Source organism: Leishmania major, chromosome 36 (genome assembly GCF_000002725.2).
Source record: "Leishmania major strain Friedlin complete genome, chromosome 36".
Classification (NCBI taxonomy): Eukaryota; Euglenozoa; class Kinetoplastea; order Trypanosomatida; family Trypanosomatidae; genus Leishmania; species Leishmania major.
This window is the reverse complement of record NC_007287.2, coordinates 1552086-1568465: the sequence shown is the minus strand read 5'-3', so window position 1 is coordinate 1568465 and position 16380 is coordinate 1552086. Positions and strand designations below refer to the sequence as shown.

The window sequence follows — 16380 nt, the reverse complement described above, 5'->3', positions numbered from 1 at the left end:
GGAGGGTGGGGGAGAAACGGAACAGGAGCGAAGACAGCAACCGCCGAACGCGGCGAGCCGTTGGCCCGACAGGAGAGGGGGGAGGGAGGAAACGCGAAGTAGACGATGTGCCAGCTGTGAGCCCTCTACATCCATCCCACGAGCCACCCCACCCGCGCACACAACGCACGCAGCCGATGCGCGCGCGCGTGCCTGTGGGGCACATCGAAGCACGGCGAACAGACGCGCATTGCTTACCTCCAAGCGAAAAGGACTCCGCTTGGGAGAAAGGGGGCCTTCACAGTTGTCTTCTTCCCTCTACCCGACCTGCAAGTGCAGCCTTCTCATCTTTCTCTGCCAGGGAGAAGAAAGAGCGAGGAACACTCGTGCAGACTCACATGCCGGTGCTTTCAGCCCATGGGTTACACAACATCTACTCGTGGCAGCGCAGGATACAACAAAAGTGAGTGCTGAGCCTGCAGCTCGCTCGCAGTAGCGAGCCGGTTCGCACAAGGGAATTCGTTACCCAGGCGGTGATGGTGCGCCAGCGTGGGAGTAAGAAAGAGAACGAGCGAAAAAATAGAGGAGGGGAGGTACACGTAGAAGATACAAAGGGCAGATGAGAGGGGAGAGAAGGGATGCCCGCAAGAACACAACACGGTGACCGCAGGGAGGGGGGATGAGGGCCAGCTATGCACACTATAGCAACCAAACGAAGGCTAGTTGAGTGGAACCACCTGCGGGCGCAGATCAGGCGGCAGACCGAAACAGGCCAAGTACGGTCACGATACAACGACCCCCGCCCCCCCCCCACGCACACACATACACGCACACGCAATATATATATATATATAACAATGAGAAGTACATTGCGCCCTCTTCCCCCCTCTTTGCACACGGATGCCTTCTCAAACACGGCGTAAGAGGGAGAGAAAGAGAGACGACAGCAGTTACGCGAAGAGACCACGGGCTCCAACGCCCCGGGAGGTGCAACACGATGAAGCAGAAGAGAGTAAAAAACAAAAATAAAGAAAACAAGAGTATTGGGGCAGCGCCTTTGTGTTTCCCCTTCATTTCCAAATGCCGTGGAGCGCAGCAGGCCAGCAGTGGTGCAGGCGGGCAAACAAACAAGCACGCCACAGAGGAGAGAGCGAAGCACAAAGAGAGAGGAGGATGTATCGACAACGTCTGTCAAGGCAGCGGCGTCTCCCTCTTCCATGCCCGGCCCCCTCCGTCCACGCTCGCAACCAGCCAGCCTAATTCATCAGGGAAAAGGTGAACCTCCATGTGTGACGAGGTGGCACGCGAACACCAACAGAGCCGTCTTCGAGCACAACTTTACGGGCGCCAAACACCGACCCCGCTACCCCTTCATCCTGCGCATCAGACATCAGATGCACAAGAACTACGTGTGCGTCAGGCATGTCGTGGGACGCACGAACACTTGCTCTTACAGCACTGTCTTCATCCGCCTGCGCGCCTGGCGTGCCGCCAGTGCTACTGCGCCGCTCTACGATAACTGTCGTCGCTCGTGATGTAGACGACCTCGGTGAGAGGCGTGCCGCATCCTCTTCGCGCTGAAAGAGAAATCGGAGACGCTGAAGGAGGTACGACGCCCAAATATCGTTGCGCGCGGCTTTGTCGTGTGCGTTAGGCAAGTGGAGTCCTCGCAGGTCTTCGCCTGTAAATGTCGAAGCGTCAGGAGAGTCGTTTGCCCCACCTCTACCACCACGCAGGCCCTTGTCTTCCTGCTCGTTCTGCGCCACTTGCAGCTCATGAAGTCGTGCGTCTCTGTGCGCCTTTGCGTTCGCCAGGCGCTCAGCGAACCCCTGCGGCTCCTCGTTCCAGTGCGACACGAGTTCTGCCAACGCCTCCGCGCACGATTCGGACGTCTGTGTCACTTCTACCGTCAGTCGCGCCGTCGCCTCGGATGCCTCTGCTTCTTCGTAGAGGCACTTCATGTGCAGCGCGCAGTGGTGCACATTTGCCGGGATGTGGGGCATGTCCGGCAGCACCGAGGAACAGGGCTTCATGTTTGGAGGGCGGTGCTGGCTGTTGTGGCTGCCTTCGTCCCAGAAGACGTCACCTTCGGCGAGAAGCACCGGCGATGGGGCGGCAACACCTTGCGCGGCTGGCAAAGGCGGCAGCGCCACGGTGAGGGTCCAGTTTGCCCCCACGTGCGTGCTGTGCAGCGCATGCGCGTCACCGACGATTTCGCTGTCCTCTACGTGTCTGCCGCTCGCCCGAGGGGCGACAACGTTTTGAGTCGCCACAATGTGTCCACTGCGTAGCAGCACAGGCGCGAGAGACGCCGCCACGGGAAGATCCTGGAGGCGGACGGCGTCGTCAGCCGCCAACCACCCGAGTTCCTCAGAAGCCAGTGCGCGATTCTGCGCGGAATACTGTGCCACTCCTTCCCACCACGACGGGTGCCTCGCAACAGACGAAGCGGTGCTATGCCACGCTCCTGTCCACAAATCGAAAAAGCCCTTACAGTCTGCGCTGCGAGTGCTGTGGCTCCTCGATATATCTCGCGGGGGATGCACAGGTTGAGTGACAGGGCACACAATCAAAGCACTGCCCGCAGCGTAGCAGGTCGGCATGGTCGTCTCCTGGCTGAGCAGCGATGCCTCCGACGAGGTGAACGCCAACGGTGCCAGGAAGATGGCCCCTTCCTCGCTAGCGTGGTAGGCGGCAGTGTAGAGGTAGGGCAGCAGCGCATAACGGGCGTGGAGGTTGGCGTGGATGGCTTGGCGGGTGGCCGCGGTGACAGGCAGTCGCATCCACCACGGACCCGTCGCTGAGGGCTGGAGTGAAACAACGACACCAGGGTCTGTCGCGTCGACTGCCGCCGCTGACTCGTCGGCGTACATCGCACCAAAGAAGACGCCTGCTTGGTACCACCGTACCAGAAGCTGCTCCATCTCCTCCATAGCGCCTCGCGACAGAGCAGGCGGCACCGTCAGCTCGCCATTCGCTCCCACAGCGCCGGCGTCGCCGCCACCTTCGCCTGCAACGCCTGCCAGAGGGGCGGTGAGTGTCGTAGTGGTGCTCGCTGACTTCGCCAGCTGCAGCAGCAGCAATCGCGACACAAGGCCATCCGCGAGGTTAGCGCCGCTGAAGGGAATGCCGAGTACTCCCAGCTGCGCACACTGATGCACGGCTGTCTGAAGAGCGCGCCACGCCTCCGTCAGAATCGCAGCCGAACTAGGACGCACAGCGCTAGCGCACCGCGGCCGCGTCTCCACACGCACCACCGCGTACCGCTGCGTGCCAACAAAGTAGCTCTCGGTGAACGTCAAAGCGCGTCGGTGATAGCGAGTCCGCCGCAGCATGCCATCGTGTGTCGCCCGCACAAAGTGCACGGTGAGCAGCTGATGCACTTGACGATGGTGAACGCCGCCATAGTGACCCACGTCCATCGGCAGCTGCTCGCCTCTGGCCCGCAAGCCAGGTGGCCGACACAGCAGCGCCTCCTTCCCTTTGGGCGGCGCCGCACTCGACAGCACGGTGGGCCCGCTATGCTGAAGGTTGATGAACGTGTGGTTTGAGGAGCCGACGTAGCGCCGGTACTTGAGCATGTCGCCGTACCACTTGCGTGCTGCCGGGTTGTAAAAGTCGACGACGTGGCTCGGCACCCCATCCACGCTGAGCACCGGCCACCCCGCCGTGTCCGCGGCGCTCAGAGACACAAAAAAGCCCCCGCGGCGGCCCTCGAGCAGCAACGGAGAGCGAGTCGTCATCGGGATGGTGGGGACGCTGCGCAAAACCACGTAGCGACGGCCCCGGTACCACAAGTTCGACTGAAGCGCCAGCGGGTCCGGGAAGCGGGAGTGGCTCCACGTGAACGGAGTATCACTCGCCGCCACTGCGGGGTCAGTAATCCACACACTGTCCAGCGGTGCACCGGCGCTTCGGAAGGCTTCACTAAGGTCCTCGGCGGCCTGCTGTGTGGTAGCGACGGCGCCCCGTAAGCCGTGATGATACCCCAGGAGAAATCGTGGAGGAAGGGTGGGGAACCCGGTGAGAGTGTAGTACTGGCGCAGCACCTCCACCGGCGTTGGCCCCGGAAGCAGATACAGTCCGGTAGCGCCCGCGGTGCTGCGCAGCCGTACACACGTGCGTGGCGGCTCGTGGCCGCCGGTGGGGCTAGGCAAAGTCATGGTGGAAACAAAAAAGGAGGCAGGGTGCAGCCATAGCAGCCCCACCGTTTGGCGTCTAGCTGTCCCCGCGCCTTGCTGCACGCCTGCAGCACTGTTGTTGGAGAGCTCGAGGTAGAGAAGGGGTACAACGCCGCTCAGCCGTGCGCCTCCAGACGGCAGCTGCATCTCTCCACCGACCATCAGCTCCACCTCCTCGGACATGTTCAACGGAATCAGGTTGAGCCCGCCTGCCTCCACGGCCGCGCTGACATCGGCAGAGCCGCCGTGAGTGTCAGCCGGCGAGAAGGAGGAACTGAAGCCATAGAGGCGAACAAGACGCGCACTACACACAGTGGCCTCAAGGGCAGCGGTGTACGTGTCGTCTCGGGCTCCCGGGCGAGTCCTCTCGTCTTCCTCTGCACGCAAGGGGGCAGCCGAGCTTGACCGGCTGGGATGGGCAATGTCGAGGGTAATCTCCAGTGCCTCGCCGCTGGACGACGCCGTCATGCGGCTGGTGCGCCACTTCAACAGCGCTGTCGCGGGGGAAGTATCGGGGCTCGCCGGCGTGGCGGATTCCGGAGACGTGGCGCGGCGCCGAGGAACGCTGCTCAACTCTAGCAAGGGAAAGGGTAGCGGAGAGGTGCTACCGCCTGCACCTTGGTTTGCACCACCGCCGAGCCCTTTGGCTGGCGACACGCGCAAGTGCGTGTCGATGCCTACGACAGTCGACTCCTTGTTATCACTGCCTGGCTGTACCGCCGCCACCAAAGGCGCTAGGCCTTCCTGGTCCACAGCGCTTTCCACGAGCAGCTCCTCTGCGGACACTAGCGTCGTCGATTCACGAGGAAGGATGCCGACGATGGGCAGCGCGGCCTCCGTCTCAGTTGCCCACGTACTTCGTGACGCACGCTGTCGCAGCAGACGCACTTCAACATGCTTCACAGGCACTACTTTTCTCCGCGCAAAAACCTGCAGCTCCTCGTTAATATCTGCGACGGCAGCAGCATCGGCGCTCTGTGCGCCACGCGCCGTCAGTGCCCGTTCATAGGTGCTCCATGATGCTAGGAATGCAAACAGCCGTGGCTTCTGCGCCACAAACGCACCGGTGTCTGCGTGGACGCCGAAGGGAAGAGCAACACGTACCTTGCCAGCAGAGGTGAAGACGGAGTGCAGCGAGGACGTGTTGCGATCAAGAAAATTGCTGGTGTTGGGACTGAACCAGACCGTGTCTACTCCGTTTCGCGTCTCTTCGACAGGAGCAAGTGCCGTCGTAGAAGCGGAGGAGAGCCGGCGAAACTCGATCTTGCCGTTGGCATCGACCTCTTCGCCCTCGTCGTACTTTGCCGGCAGAAAAAAGCGGCGGTCACTCGATATCTCCGTCACGCCTGTATTCTCGTAGACAGAAAACCACAGCACCGCAACGAGGCTGACAGCGACAAGGACAGCGAGTGCGAGGGGAGTGCGGAGAAGGCGCCGCGTACGCCAGCAGCGCACCCTGTGAAAGCCAAAAGGGCGCTTCGCCATCAGAGACCCGCTACTCCGCAGTACCCTTCCGAGCTCGCGTACGTGTGTGTGTGCGTAATACACACGCAATCCGTTCAGCAAGACTACGAGAAGGGGTGATTAGTAGGGAGGGAGAAGCACGAGTAATGAGAGAAGGGCACACACAGACAGACACACAGACACACAGAGAGAGAAGCAACGACAACACGAACCGTCAACATCATTGGGAGGAGTGAGCCCTAAAAGCAATGTGCAGAGGGTGCGAACGACCAAGGAGTGCCGCACACTAAATGAGGTTGCGCGCACACGTAAAGACACTCGAAGCCAGAGTTACGCATACAACGTGAATGACATACAGCGAGCGCCACGAAATGATGAGAAGAGTAAGAACAGGAGGAAAAACGAGAAGACTGCGACTGAAAAGCACAGCGACAACGACGTGAGAACAAAGAAGCAAGCGTAGCGCACTCAGGCACACAGCACAGTGCTGTTGAGGATATGTCGAACACGGCAAACAATACAGAGGCGGAGAGCGAAGCAAGAAGAGGAAGTGGATTGGCTTGACACCTGCCGTCATGCTACTCTGAGGGCGACTTCCTCTTGTGAGTTTGTTGGGGGACGGAAGTGCGCCTGCTAGCGCTCCTTGTGAAGTACACGCCACGCACGCGTGCACGCACTAGATCTTCAAGAGCAGCAGAGAGGAGAAAAAAATAAGGTCTAATACACCCGCGCCACTTCACACACTGGAGACCGGCGGCCGCATACCCGAGAAAAGAGAAGGATAAGGAGAAGGAGTGCAGAGAAGTCTAGCACGCTGCGAGCGATAAGAAAGAAACGTGAACACGAGGGCAACGTTACCAGCTCGAGGATAGGGTGCAGTCCAGTCGAGGGCGGCGGTAAAAGGGCTCATGCCCCTGTACAGGTGTGCGCTTGACGCTGCAGAACCCTTTCCTAGCCAAGATAACGGAGGGCACGTTGCAGTCAAGCGTCATTGGCACGTGCGCACCGAAGTCGTCCATCACCCCCAGCGAGCCACAGGCGCACAGAGGGTGTGAATGCGTACCAGGGTTGTTGGCTTCTTGCGCGCGTCGTCCTATTCCTCTTCGTCACACAAGCGCGCGACGTTGTACGAGTGTCTTCTGCGCCATGAAAGTGTTTGCACCGGTGTTTCTCTCCGCGATCGCAAAGTGCACTCTTTTGTTGCTGTTTTGCTCTTTTTGCAGGCCCATTTCGACCAGGTACACGCCACCAAATAGACGCGCGCATAGCCATACCTCATCTGCCTCTGTTGCACTGCGGCTAGGTCCAGGAAAAGGGCCAACGAACACCGTTTGGGGTCGTTCAGGCCCACTTCCATGCAACGGCACACAGCGCAGGCCGGTGCATATGTTTTCTCAATCCTCGACACAGTTCGTAGTGAGCTGGTAAAAGGGCTATCATGACTGCACGTCTCTTCGGCATCGTGCCGGCCCAGAACTGTCCGTCAGCACCAAGACACCGCAGCCGCACCCGAGGGCAGGCCGCAGGCTGCTTGGCTTCCCCACAAAGAGTGGGCGCTGGGCTCTGATGCCACGCGATGAGGCGTCCCCCGTCATCGGGGGCGCTTTCATCCACTAAAGAGACGAAGAGAGGCGTGAAGAAGAGAAGGGAAGGGGCTGTAGTGGATGAGAGAGGAAAGAGGAGAAGCAGGTGTCACACGAAACGCAAGCAAAGACATCGTCAGCCCTCCCTCCCCTCGCATCTGTTTGACTCTGTAGTTTACATCATGGAGAGGCACGACGAACAAAAAGAAGATTCAGAGCGAGCAGAGTTCGATGCTGGAGCAGCTGAGCAAATAGCAGCAGATGCGCGTGCGAGTGGAAGTGCTGAAACCCACCCCTCCCCTCACAAAAAAAGAGATCGCTGCGATACACCCACTACGTGCCATCTTCTGTCACATCATCTCCATCTAACACGCTCCGCATATTAGCCTGATAGTTGTCAAGATAGTTGCGCATGTCATCCTCAGCGGCGTAGTTGCGCACACGGCGGACTCCTAGTTTTTTTTGCAGCTCACGCTGACGGTCCAGCTGCATCGCCTGCTCCAGCGACAATGTCCGTGCTGATGCAGGGTACGATGCTGTCGCGTTAGAATTAGACGACGCCGATGCTAGCAAACGCTTTGCATAGTCGTTTGCCGCACCAGAGTTCTCCGGGTGTGGCCCCTCGACCATTCGAGCGCCTGATGACGGCACAAGTCCTTCGAGTGGAATCGAGGGCAAAAATGGTCTCTGCGCCCTCGCTTGCGCTGTCAGCGCGTGCTGAAGCACAGCTAGAGTCGGCGGCTGTGCTGCGAATCGACTCGACACCGCAGCGATAGGGCCGTCTTTCTGCCGCTTTCCTCGGCAGTAGGTGGGTGCCATCTCAGCATTCGGAAGATGCAGGGCCGCAGGGCTGAGGGAAAGGAGCGGGCGCGCATGTGCTGACGCGTTTCCGCTTTCAAGACCGCCACTGCCGCCCTTTCTCGCTGTCCGATGAAAGGGCTGGGGCTGGTGCGCTGTGGCGGCTGACGCAGACAGCGGAAGGCGGGACGGTGGCTGCTGCGCCGCTGGACTCTTCGCACTTGAGCCGCGAGTGGGCCTCATCGCCACCGAGGTCGACGACGCCATGCCGCGCTCTGTAGACTCCCTCAGGGCCTTCTCTTCTCCGTGCTGCTCTCGCAAAAGCGGCAAAGACGCAGCCACCTGACCCCAGATGTAGGTGAACAGCGTGCTAAAGCCCTGTAGCTCATAGAGGTGGTGCTGGCGCAGGGACGCAGCCGCCGGTGCATGCAGGCGACGATCCCACTCTGAAGGAAACGCGCGCACGGACGGATCGGCCACACCGGTCGTGAAGAGGCGCGTTACTGACTCAGCGAAAAACTGCAGCATCTCACCCAGCATCGAGTGAGCCCCAGCAGCGGCAAAACTGCTCGCCACACGTCTGCTCGTAGGACACTTGCACTTGATGCACGCGGCCGAGAAGGACGTCGGCGGCCAGCCGAACACCCCCATGTCGCTATCCGGCGCCGTCGATGAAGTGCAGGGGTGGCCAGACTCATGTAGAAGCTGTAGCAGCTCGTCGGCTGTCGGAGAGGGCGGCAGCAGCGAACGGCTACCCGTTAGTTGCTGCACGGCCGCCGTGCCGTCCGTGAGAAGGTCCGTCGACTCATAGGAGCGAGGGGATATACACCGCATTGTTTTCCTCCTGATCGAGAAACGTTTGGGGTCAGGATAATGGAAAGGGTGACGGATGAGCTGCTCAGGCAGACGCCTTGCTGTCCGCCGAGAGACAAGACCAAGGGAGGAAGGGAGGGAGGGGGAGGGGGGGTTGCTGATGGAAATCTAGGAAGAGTAGACTGGGGACTGAGAGGACAGCGTGCTGCTATGAGCGTCTCTGTCTACCGCGATGCGCCGCTCTTTTCCTCACGCGCGTTGATCTGCACGTGAGTGTGTGTGTGTGTGTGTGTGTGTGTGCTTGTGTGTTTGACAGCCGAGCAGAGGATGCTAGAAAGGAAGCGCCAACGCATGAAAGAAGACAGAGAGTTCGTTACGAATAAGTAGCAGTCGGGGCTCTTGTGGTGCTTGGGGGCGGCGTGGGGTGGAAGCGTCTGTGCTCACATGAAAATAGCGGCCTGATAGAGAAGACGACTGAAAATGAACAGCTGGAGCGTGCCAGCACGCAGAGACGAAATATGTCACCTTACGTCTTGTTTGAGCGTGCCCCTCCGTCTCCTAATCATTCCTCTTGGTTGAAGTTGTTCGTGGTGCGTGGCCAGCATCACACGACAGCAGATGCACCACTTCTGTGCATGCAGCTGTTGGTGCACGACTGTCAGTTTTGCTGAGGCGCGGCGCGGTAGACGAAGGGGTGGTGATGGCGGCCGACTCAGGGTTACCACGATGCTGAATTCTCAAGAGCAGAAGGGACGAGTGTCTCCCCCCTCCCTGTGACGCCAGGTATAGCTGCTGTGTGTGCTTCCAGCGGTGCCTGCGGCGTCGTTCAGTGCTCTTTTCTTCTTGTTTCCTCCACGTGCACGATGCCAGACACACGCCGACAAACAGAGACACATAGCAGAGACGATAGGTGTGCACCAGAGGGGCTTCATCGACCATCACTGAGTAGGGAAGTCAACGACAAAAAAAAAGAAAGCGAAAAAGAGAGCTGTCATCTTTGTACATGTGTCTGTGCGGAATGAGGAAGAAAAAAACTCCGTCGGGGGGTGGCGGGGTTTATGAGCGAAAGACGCGACGGATGCAGCATTTTCGCAACCTTCGCCAATCAGCTAAGTGTTCAGGAAACCGTGTACGTGGCTGTGTGTGTGTGTGTGTGTGTGCGTGTGCTTTAGTAGGGAAGGAGACCAGCTGCACATGTCTGCGACACGCCGACTCAGCACAGCACCGCGTGGCCGTCAGAAATCACCACTACCATTGGTGATACTTTTCTACATACGCGCACCACCTCTCTCGTTGCGTCGCCATCCTATTGCACGCCTCGCCTTGCGGACACCTTGAATATGGCATCGCCGTGCAGCGCCTGCATCACCTTGTGGTCGACGCTACGTTGTACGGCCGCATCTTCCTTCGCTGACAAGAGAGCGCTCCTCAAAGCATGCGAGTCGTTGCCATCGCTCACAACTCCGTTGGTGATGCTCAGCTGATGCTCTAGGCAGTCATGCCGCTTTACGGCGAAGCGGCGGTGGAAAGACGAGACGGCAGCGCGTGACATCGATGGGTCGATGCTGGCTGCGGAGGGAGCCGGTCCAGCAGTCGGCGCGGCAGCCGTTCCAGCGGCGTGACAGCTGTCATCCTCAGCAGCCTGTTGCGCTTTGCGGGGCTTTCGGCCGGCTTGAGTTGTGCGAAATGTAGCTGGCGGCGCCGTCTGGCTGAAAGATGGACCTGTGAGAGAAGGCGCTCGAGGTGTGAGCGGTTTCTGCGGCGGACGGGCTGACGAAACCTCCCACGGCACCGCTGCTATCGCCGTTGGAGCGGTAGAGTTGACCGGACGACTGCGCTGCGCAGGCTGCGAAGGCGTCAACGCTGGCAATCGCATGCCTGAAACCTGAGGTGGCGCGCTCACCGGGGCCCCCTCCGCCTCTGGCCCCTCCGCGATCGTCTTGTCGGGCGACGGGGATGAAGCCGTTGCGGGAACAGTGAGGACGACTAGGCCGTGGCTTGCCTTGGCCTTGACAGTGTTGCGCTCCAGACGTGCTGCACGGGCGTGGCGGCGAATGTCGTCCTCCAGCTTTTGACCGGACGCGTAGGCGGCGGCCTGCGCCATCAGCTTATCATTTGCGGCGCAGCCGTCCGATCCCTCCCCAGCCGACTTCACGGCGGGTGGTACCGGGCTCACCGAGCCGCACTCCTCACCGTGGCAGCGTACCTCCCTGCAAGTGTGCGAGGTGTTCGGCGTTGGCTGCTTTGCCGTCGAAGGCGCCGCACATGGTTGATACACACTGGGAACACTACAGGTCGACACCATGTAGTGCATGTGGGCCGTGCGGCGGGCATAGGAGAGGTCGTGCACGCGCTTTGCCTCCGCGTTGCGCAAGGCGTCCTGCTCTATTTGAGTGCGAAGAGCCTGTACAAGTACCTCTGACGAGCGTGCTGTTACCACGTTCAGGTACGCTTGCTGTGCGTAGTAGTTGGATCTTGTCTTGCGACTCTGGTAGCCACGGTAACATGCCTGAATCCGTGTAGCGAACATGTCGAAAACCGTTTGTAGGTAGGCCATCTGTCTCACTGTCGCCCGCTCAACGTCAAGGCGCTTACGCGTTGCGTAGCCGCGATACACGCGCTGAATGAGGCAGGCGTGATGCCGCAACATCAAGAACGCCTTCTGCTGCTGATACATTCGAAACGTCGCTTGGATCTTCACCGCGGCGTCGAGCTCCACGGACGCGTGAGCGGCGGCATCTTCCAACGCGCTAAGCACGGCGTTGACAAGGCTGCAACCATACGCAGGGGTAATGAGCGAGTATTTGCGGGACATCACATCCCGCTCTAGGCAAGAGTGGCCCTCGCGAGTGGAGTACTGGAAAATGAAGTGTGAGCCTGCCTCCATCCTGGCTACTGCCTGCATGCTTCGCTCCCTTCTTTTTGACGGCAAACAAAATAGCGTCCAAGTGGTGAGAAGGGAAGCAACGAGACCAAGAGCGAGAGCGGTGCCTAGGGCACACAGCTGTCGGCACTCGTGGCTAGATTGGCGAAGTTTACAAAAGGTCTAGAAGGATTCAGGTATCTTCTAGCGTGCGATCGTGACTGTAACGGGACATGCGAACATACAAAAAAAGGATCAAGGCACAACGCGGAGAGAACGTAGTGTACGCGTGCATTTCTACACAGAAAAGAAGCGGATATAGCGCTCTGTCATGCGCCTCTGCCTATGAACCTGCTTTATATGCATCAACCGCCGGCCCTCTGGTGATGACGGGCGCGCCCTTCACCTTACCAGCACCGCCTGAGAAATAGCATTGCCACTTCCCATCCGTCGGAGTACACAAGAACCCTCGCCGAACGGAAACACACTTTACAAGAAACAAATTTCCTTTTCTTATGCGCGTCCAGCGGCGTACACAACAATCATCGTGAATCACACATAAGCACTGCGTGTCAGGTCAGCCTATTGGATGCACGAGATTTCACGTAATACGAATAACGCTAACCTTCGAGCAGACCACAGCATCTGGTCACAAAGCATCAGCATACATATTTCTTTGCACGTATAGTCATTAGTTACAACAGCTTCCTATTTCTGCCGCACGCACCGTCTCGCCACAGTTCCATCACGCAGGGGAATAGATGATGTTTCGAGTCCCCCCGTGTTCCTTTGTTTGTGGCAGCACACTGCTCATGCTCCTCCACACAGCAGCCCCCGCATGTCTAGCACCCGTCACGCCCGCAGTTCGGCAGTGCACATGCGCACATACACACGCACACAGAGACTCAGAGAATGGATTAACTCGTGCATCATCATCGAAAGACAGGCTCTCACCAACTGTGTATTGTAAATGAGGTTCAGTTGTCGTCGTCGTCTCTCGCTCGCGCACGCGCACACGCACAACGGCAAACGGCTCTTGGAGTCATACGGTCCTGGCACGGCACCGACACGGATGATAGGGCATGAGAGAGAAAGTTCCCCGTCCCACCATCTCGCACCAGCCGCTGCAAGGAATTTGACAAAGACCCCTTTGGCGCAGCTGCAGCGCGCACGTGTGCGCGCTGCCTACCACACGCCACGCATCTGGGCACCCGTAGGTCCGCGCAAGAGATCAAGTACGGTAAACTCCGGGCGGGATTGTTCGTGAGAGCCGGGACACAAGCCGCGCCATGCCACACAGCGGACAGCAGCACAATCCTATTCACGGGGAAGGTGAGGGAAGGTAGATGAGCAAGGCAGTGGAAGCAGGAAGACACACCCCCCCTACCAATCCCAAGCCCCTTTGCTCACCGCACAAAAACAACACAGACACACGCGGGCAGCGCGCTGGCCCGGCGCCGCACGCACCGTCTCGCCACAGTTCCATCACGCAGGGGAATAGATGATGTTTCGAGTCCCCCCGTGTTCCTTTGTTTGTGGCAGCACACTGCTCATGCTCCTCCACACAGCAGCCCCCGCATGTCTAGCACCCGTCACGCCCGCAGTTCGGCAGTGCACATGCGCACATACACACGCACACAGAGACTCAGAGAATGGATTAACTCGTGCATCATCATCGAAAGACAGGCTCTCACCAACTGTGTATTGTAAATGAGGTTCAGTTGTCGTCGTCGTCTCTCGCTCGCGCACGCGCACACGCACAACGGCAAACGGCTCTTGGAGTCATACGGTCCTGGCACGGCACCGACACGGATGATAGGGCATGAGAGAGAAAGTTCCCCGTCCCACCATCTCGCACCAGCCGCTGCAAGGAATTTGACAAAGACCCCTTTGGCGCAGCTGCAGCGCGCACGTGTGCGCGCTGCCTACCACACGCCACGCATCTGGGCACCCGTAGGTCCGCGCAAGAGATCAAGTACGGTAAACTCCGGGCGGGATTGTTCGTGAGAGCCGGGACACAAGCCGCGCCATGCCACACAGCGGACAGCAGCACAATCCTATTCACGGGGAAGGTGAGGGAAGGTAGATGAGCAAGGCAGTGGAAGCAGGAAGACACACACCCCCTACCAATCCCAAGCCCCTTTGCTCACCGCACAAAAACAACACAGACACACGCGGGCAGCGCGCTGGCCCGGCGCCGCACGCACCGTCTCGCCACAGTTCCATCACGCAGGGGAATAGATGATGTTTCGAGTCCCCCCGTGTTCCTTTGTTTGCGGCTACGTGTTACACACGCACACAGACACACACGCCGCGAAAAGACGGCGAGCTGTAGCCCCCACCACCGCGCCTGCCTTTCTGCCCTCTGTCGCCGCCACAGCTGCGGCACACGCAGAGAGTGGCAAGGAGGGAGGGGCGCGTGTTGCGGTGGTCTCTCGAGATTCTCGCCGGCCTGACTTCATCACAGGAAGGCACTGAGTGCAGCCTCCCTGTGTCCGATGGCTGTGCTTTTAATTGCAGATTTGGCAGGTTAGCAGCAAATCCAAGTGATGGGGAGGTGCGTCTTGTCTGACAGAGCAGCAGGAAGAAACGAAAGTGAGGGGGTGGTTGGCGGTAGCGGAGGCCACGGTGAAGATGGTTTTGGGGGGCAGGGAGGATCTGGAGAGTGCGCTGTGTAAGGTTAGTCGGGAAGGCACGTAGTCAGCAACGGAAAGGAGGTGCTGGGCAACGCTAGAAGACGCCTGTAGGAAATACTGGATCGGGTCCGCACCGTGTTGTATTGTTGTGTTTGTTCCCCTTCACACACACACACAGACACTTTGGTGTCGCTCGGGAGAGGAGCGCAGCGTTAGAGTTGCTGTGTGGCTCTTTGCCTCACCCTTCCTCCATCTACAGAAGGGAGCGGGTATTTAATCTGCTGAGTGATGGTGGGCGATGAGCGGTGGCAGTGGTGATGGAAAGATCCCACAGGAATGCACACATGTGGCAGTTTGGCCGTGCTGCCGCTTCGACGCACCCCAGACTCTCGGCGAAAAACAAATGAAGAGGTGACAATGATGGTGGTTTGGGAAGGAGGAAAAATGAGGATGCGTGTGGTCAGAATGGAACACGAACGATAACGATGTAAGCGCTCTAGCAGATTTGTGCGCACTAACAAGCGCACCCAAACAGAAAGAGACGCACTACTTGACGTTCGAGACTGTCACCATGTCCGGAGGAAGGTGGCCGTATGAGCCCATACCGACCAAGCTCACATGACCGGTGCCGCGAATCGTAATGGTTGTGACGCTGCAATGGGGCAGCGAGGTGCGCAGCCACGCCTCGGGAGGCAGCTGCAGTGCCCGCATGGTGAGATAGCGAATCATGTTGGCGTGGCCGACAATGATCTCGGTAGACGTGCCAGACTCGACGGGCCGGTGAAAGTACCGCTCGAAGACGGCCTCGGCGATGTGCATGTCCTCCGCGGAGGGAGTGAAGGGGCGCACTGGCTGCACAGCGCATGGAATGCGCTCCCGCAACTGCGGGTCCACGTCCTTGCGTAGCCGCACGTCTTCTGGGAACGCTTCTAGAATTAAGTCGGCGGTCTGCTTTGCACGGGTCATGTCCGAGACATGCACCGCCATCGGCATCGTATCGACGAAGATGCCACCAGCACCGCACAGCACCAGACGCGCCTCGTCCATCTTCCTCTCCAGCTGAGTCAGCTGCTCCTCCGAGGCGCCGTCACTCTTTGCTTGTTTGTAGGCTTGCCGAGCCTGACGGTATATCGCTTTGAGCTTCTTCCGCTTATTGCTCTCCTCAAAGAGCCTGCGCAGGTAAACACCGGTCTCGCGGGCCTGTCGCTCTCCGAGCGGAGTGAGTCGATGGATATTGTCGTCATTTACGCCTTCGTTGCCGTATTGACCGTGGCGGATCATGATGATCTGACGCTGATGGGACGCACTGCGATCCGCCCTGATTCCGCGATTCCCTGGACGATCCCAATCTTCAACCCATGGCACGCCCCACGTCTTGACGTACTGCAGCTCCTTCTTTGTCGGTAGCGGATCTTCGTCGAAGAGGTGGTTCACAAGACCATTGGCGGATATGTGAGCGGCACTACTCATGCCAGGCGGCGCCGCGGGCTTCACAGTCTCGCATAGAGCCACGGCAGCTCCCCGAAGGAGCGGCGACGCGGCAAAGCCGATCCCGACACTGCAAAAAAAACGGCGGAAGGTAAAAGACATGCGCTGCAACACTAATGTAGACTGGGTAGCTCGCAAAGGTTACACGAAAGCGCGTGTACATGCGTGAGCATGGGTGTGCGCGGGAGTGAGTACACCCACGAAAAAAATGGTGCGCAACAGTTGGAAAGACGTAGAGAGGGAGAGAGAGCCGCTCATCAAGAGAATCCGTGGCAGGTGATGCGCAAAAGAAGAGCGAAGAAGATGTGGTCGCGCAGCACAGCACTTTTTTTCGGCGCATCACGTAGCCACGCCCGTCATTTCCACACCCAGCAGCCCATGGCAGGAGTGTCATTCCCACAACGAGACAGAGGTAGCGCGAGAGGAGGGAGAGAGAGTGGAGACATGGGCCCCCCGAAACCACCTCCACACCTACAGGCACGCCTGCCACATCATAGAGCTTCTTTCTTTGTCTGCGTTCACTGGCTTCACATCAGCAGTACCAACGCCCGTGATGGAGCCGCTGCCGGCACGCG

General features: G+C 59.1%; 4 protein-coding genes and 6 non-coding genes across 10 annotated transcripts; all 10 read right to left on the bottom strand.

Moving 5' to 3' along the window:
- Positions 1-1235: 1235 nt before the first annotated feature.
- LMJF_36_4100 (glycosyl hydrolase-like protein) lies at positions 1236-5645 on the bottom strand (the record flags this gene model as incomplete). Its single annotated transcript, XM_001686941.1, has 1 exon — positions 1236-5645. The coding sequence occupies one exon, from the start codon at positions 5643-5645 to the stop codon at positions 1236-1238; it is 4410 nt and encodes a 1469-aa protein (XP_001686993.1).
- Positions 5646-7540: 1895 nt separating this feature from the next.
- LMJF_36_4090 (conserved hypothetical protein) lies at positions 7541-8839 on the bottom strand (the record flags this gene model as incomplete). Its single annotated transcript, XM_001686940.1, has 1 exon — positions 7541-8839. One exon carries the CDS (start codon positions 8837-8839, stop codon positions 7541-7543), a length of 1299 nt encoding a protein of 432 aa, XP_001686992.1.
- Positions 8840-10124: 1285 nt separating this feature from the next.
- On the bottom strand, positions 10125-11723 carry LMJF_36_4080 (conserved hypothetical protein; the record flags this gene model as incomplete). The annotated part of the gene is made up of 1 exon (XM_001686939.1): positions 10125-11723. One exon carries the CDS (start codon positions 11721-11723, stop codon positions 10125-10127), a length of 1599 nt encoding a protein of 532 aa, XP_001686991.1.
- An 807-nt stretch (positions 11724-12530) lies between these two features.
- LM36Cs3C1.2 lies at positions 12531-12621 on the bottom strand. Its single transcript, XR_002461163.1, has one exon. It is a non-coding gene; the product is annotated as a C/D snoRNA (small nucleolar RNA).
- A 167-nt stretch (positions 12622-12788) lies between these two features.
- Positions 12789-12845, bottom strand: LM36Cs3H2.2. The gene has a single exon (XR_002461179.1). It is a non-coding gene; the product is annotated as an H/ACA-like snoRNA (small nucleolar RNA).
- Positions 12846-12880: 35 nt separating this feature from the next.
- On the bottom strand, positions 12881-12950 carry LM36Cs3H1.2. Its single transcript, XR_002461177.1, has one exon. It is a non-coding gene; the product is annotated as an H/ACA-like snoRNA (small nucleolar RNA).
- A 320-nt stretch (positions 12951-13270) lies between these two features.
- On the bottom strand, positions 13271-13361 carry LM36Cs3C1.1. Its single transcript, XR_002461162.1, has one exon. It is a non-coding gene; the product is annotated as a C/D snoRNA (small nucleolar RNA).
- A 167-nt stretch (positions 13362-13528) lies between these two features.
- LM36Cs3H2.1 lies at positions 13529-13585 on the bottom strand. The gene has a single exon (XR_002461178.1). It is a non-coding gene; the product is annotated as an H/ACA-like snoRNA (small nucleolar RNA).
- Positions 13586-13620: 35 nt separating this feature from the next.
- LM36Cs3H1.1 lies at positions 13621-13690 on the bottom strand. Its single transcript, XR_002461176.1, has one exon. It is a non-coding gene; the product is annotated as an H/ACA-like snoRNA (small nucleolar RNA).
- A 1173-nt stretch (positions 13691-14863) lies between these two features.
- LMJF_36_4070 (putative phosphoglycerate mutase family member 5) lies at positions 14864-15907 on the bottom strand (the record flags this gene model as incomplete). The annotated part of the gene is made up of 1 exon (XM_001686938.1): positions 14864-15907. One exon carries the CDS (start codon positions 15905-15907, stop codon positions 14864-14866), a length of 1044 nt encoding a protein of 347 aa, XP_001686990.1.
- Positions 15908-16380: the final 473 nt, after the last annotated feature.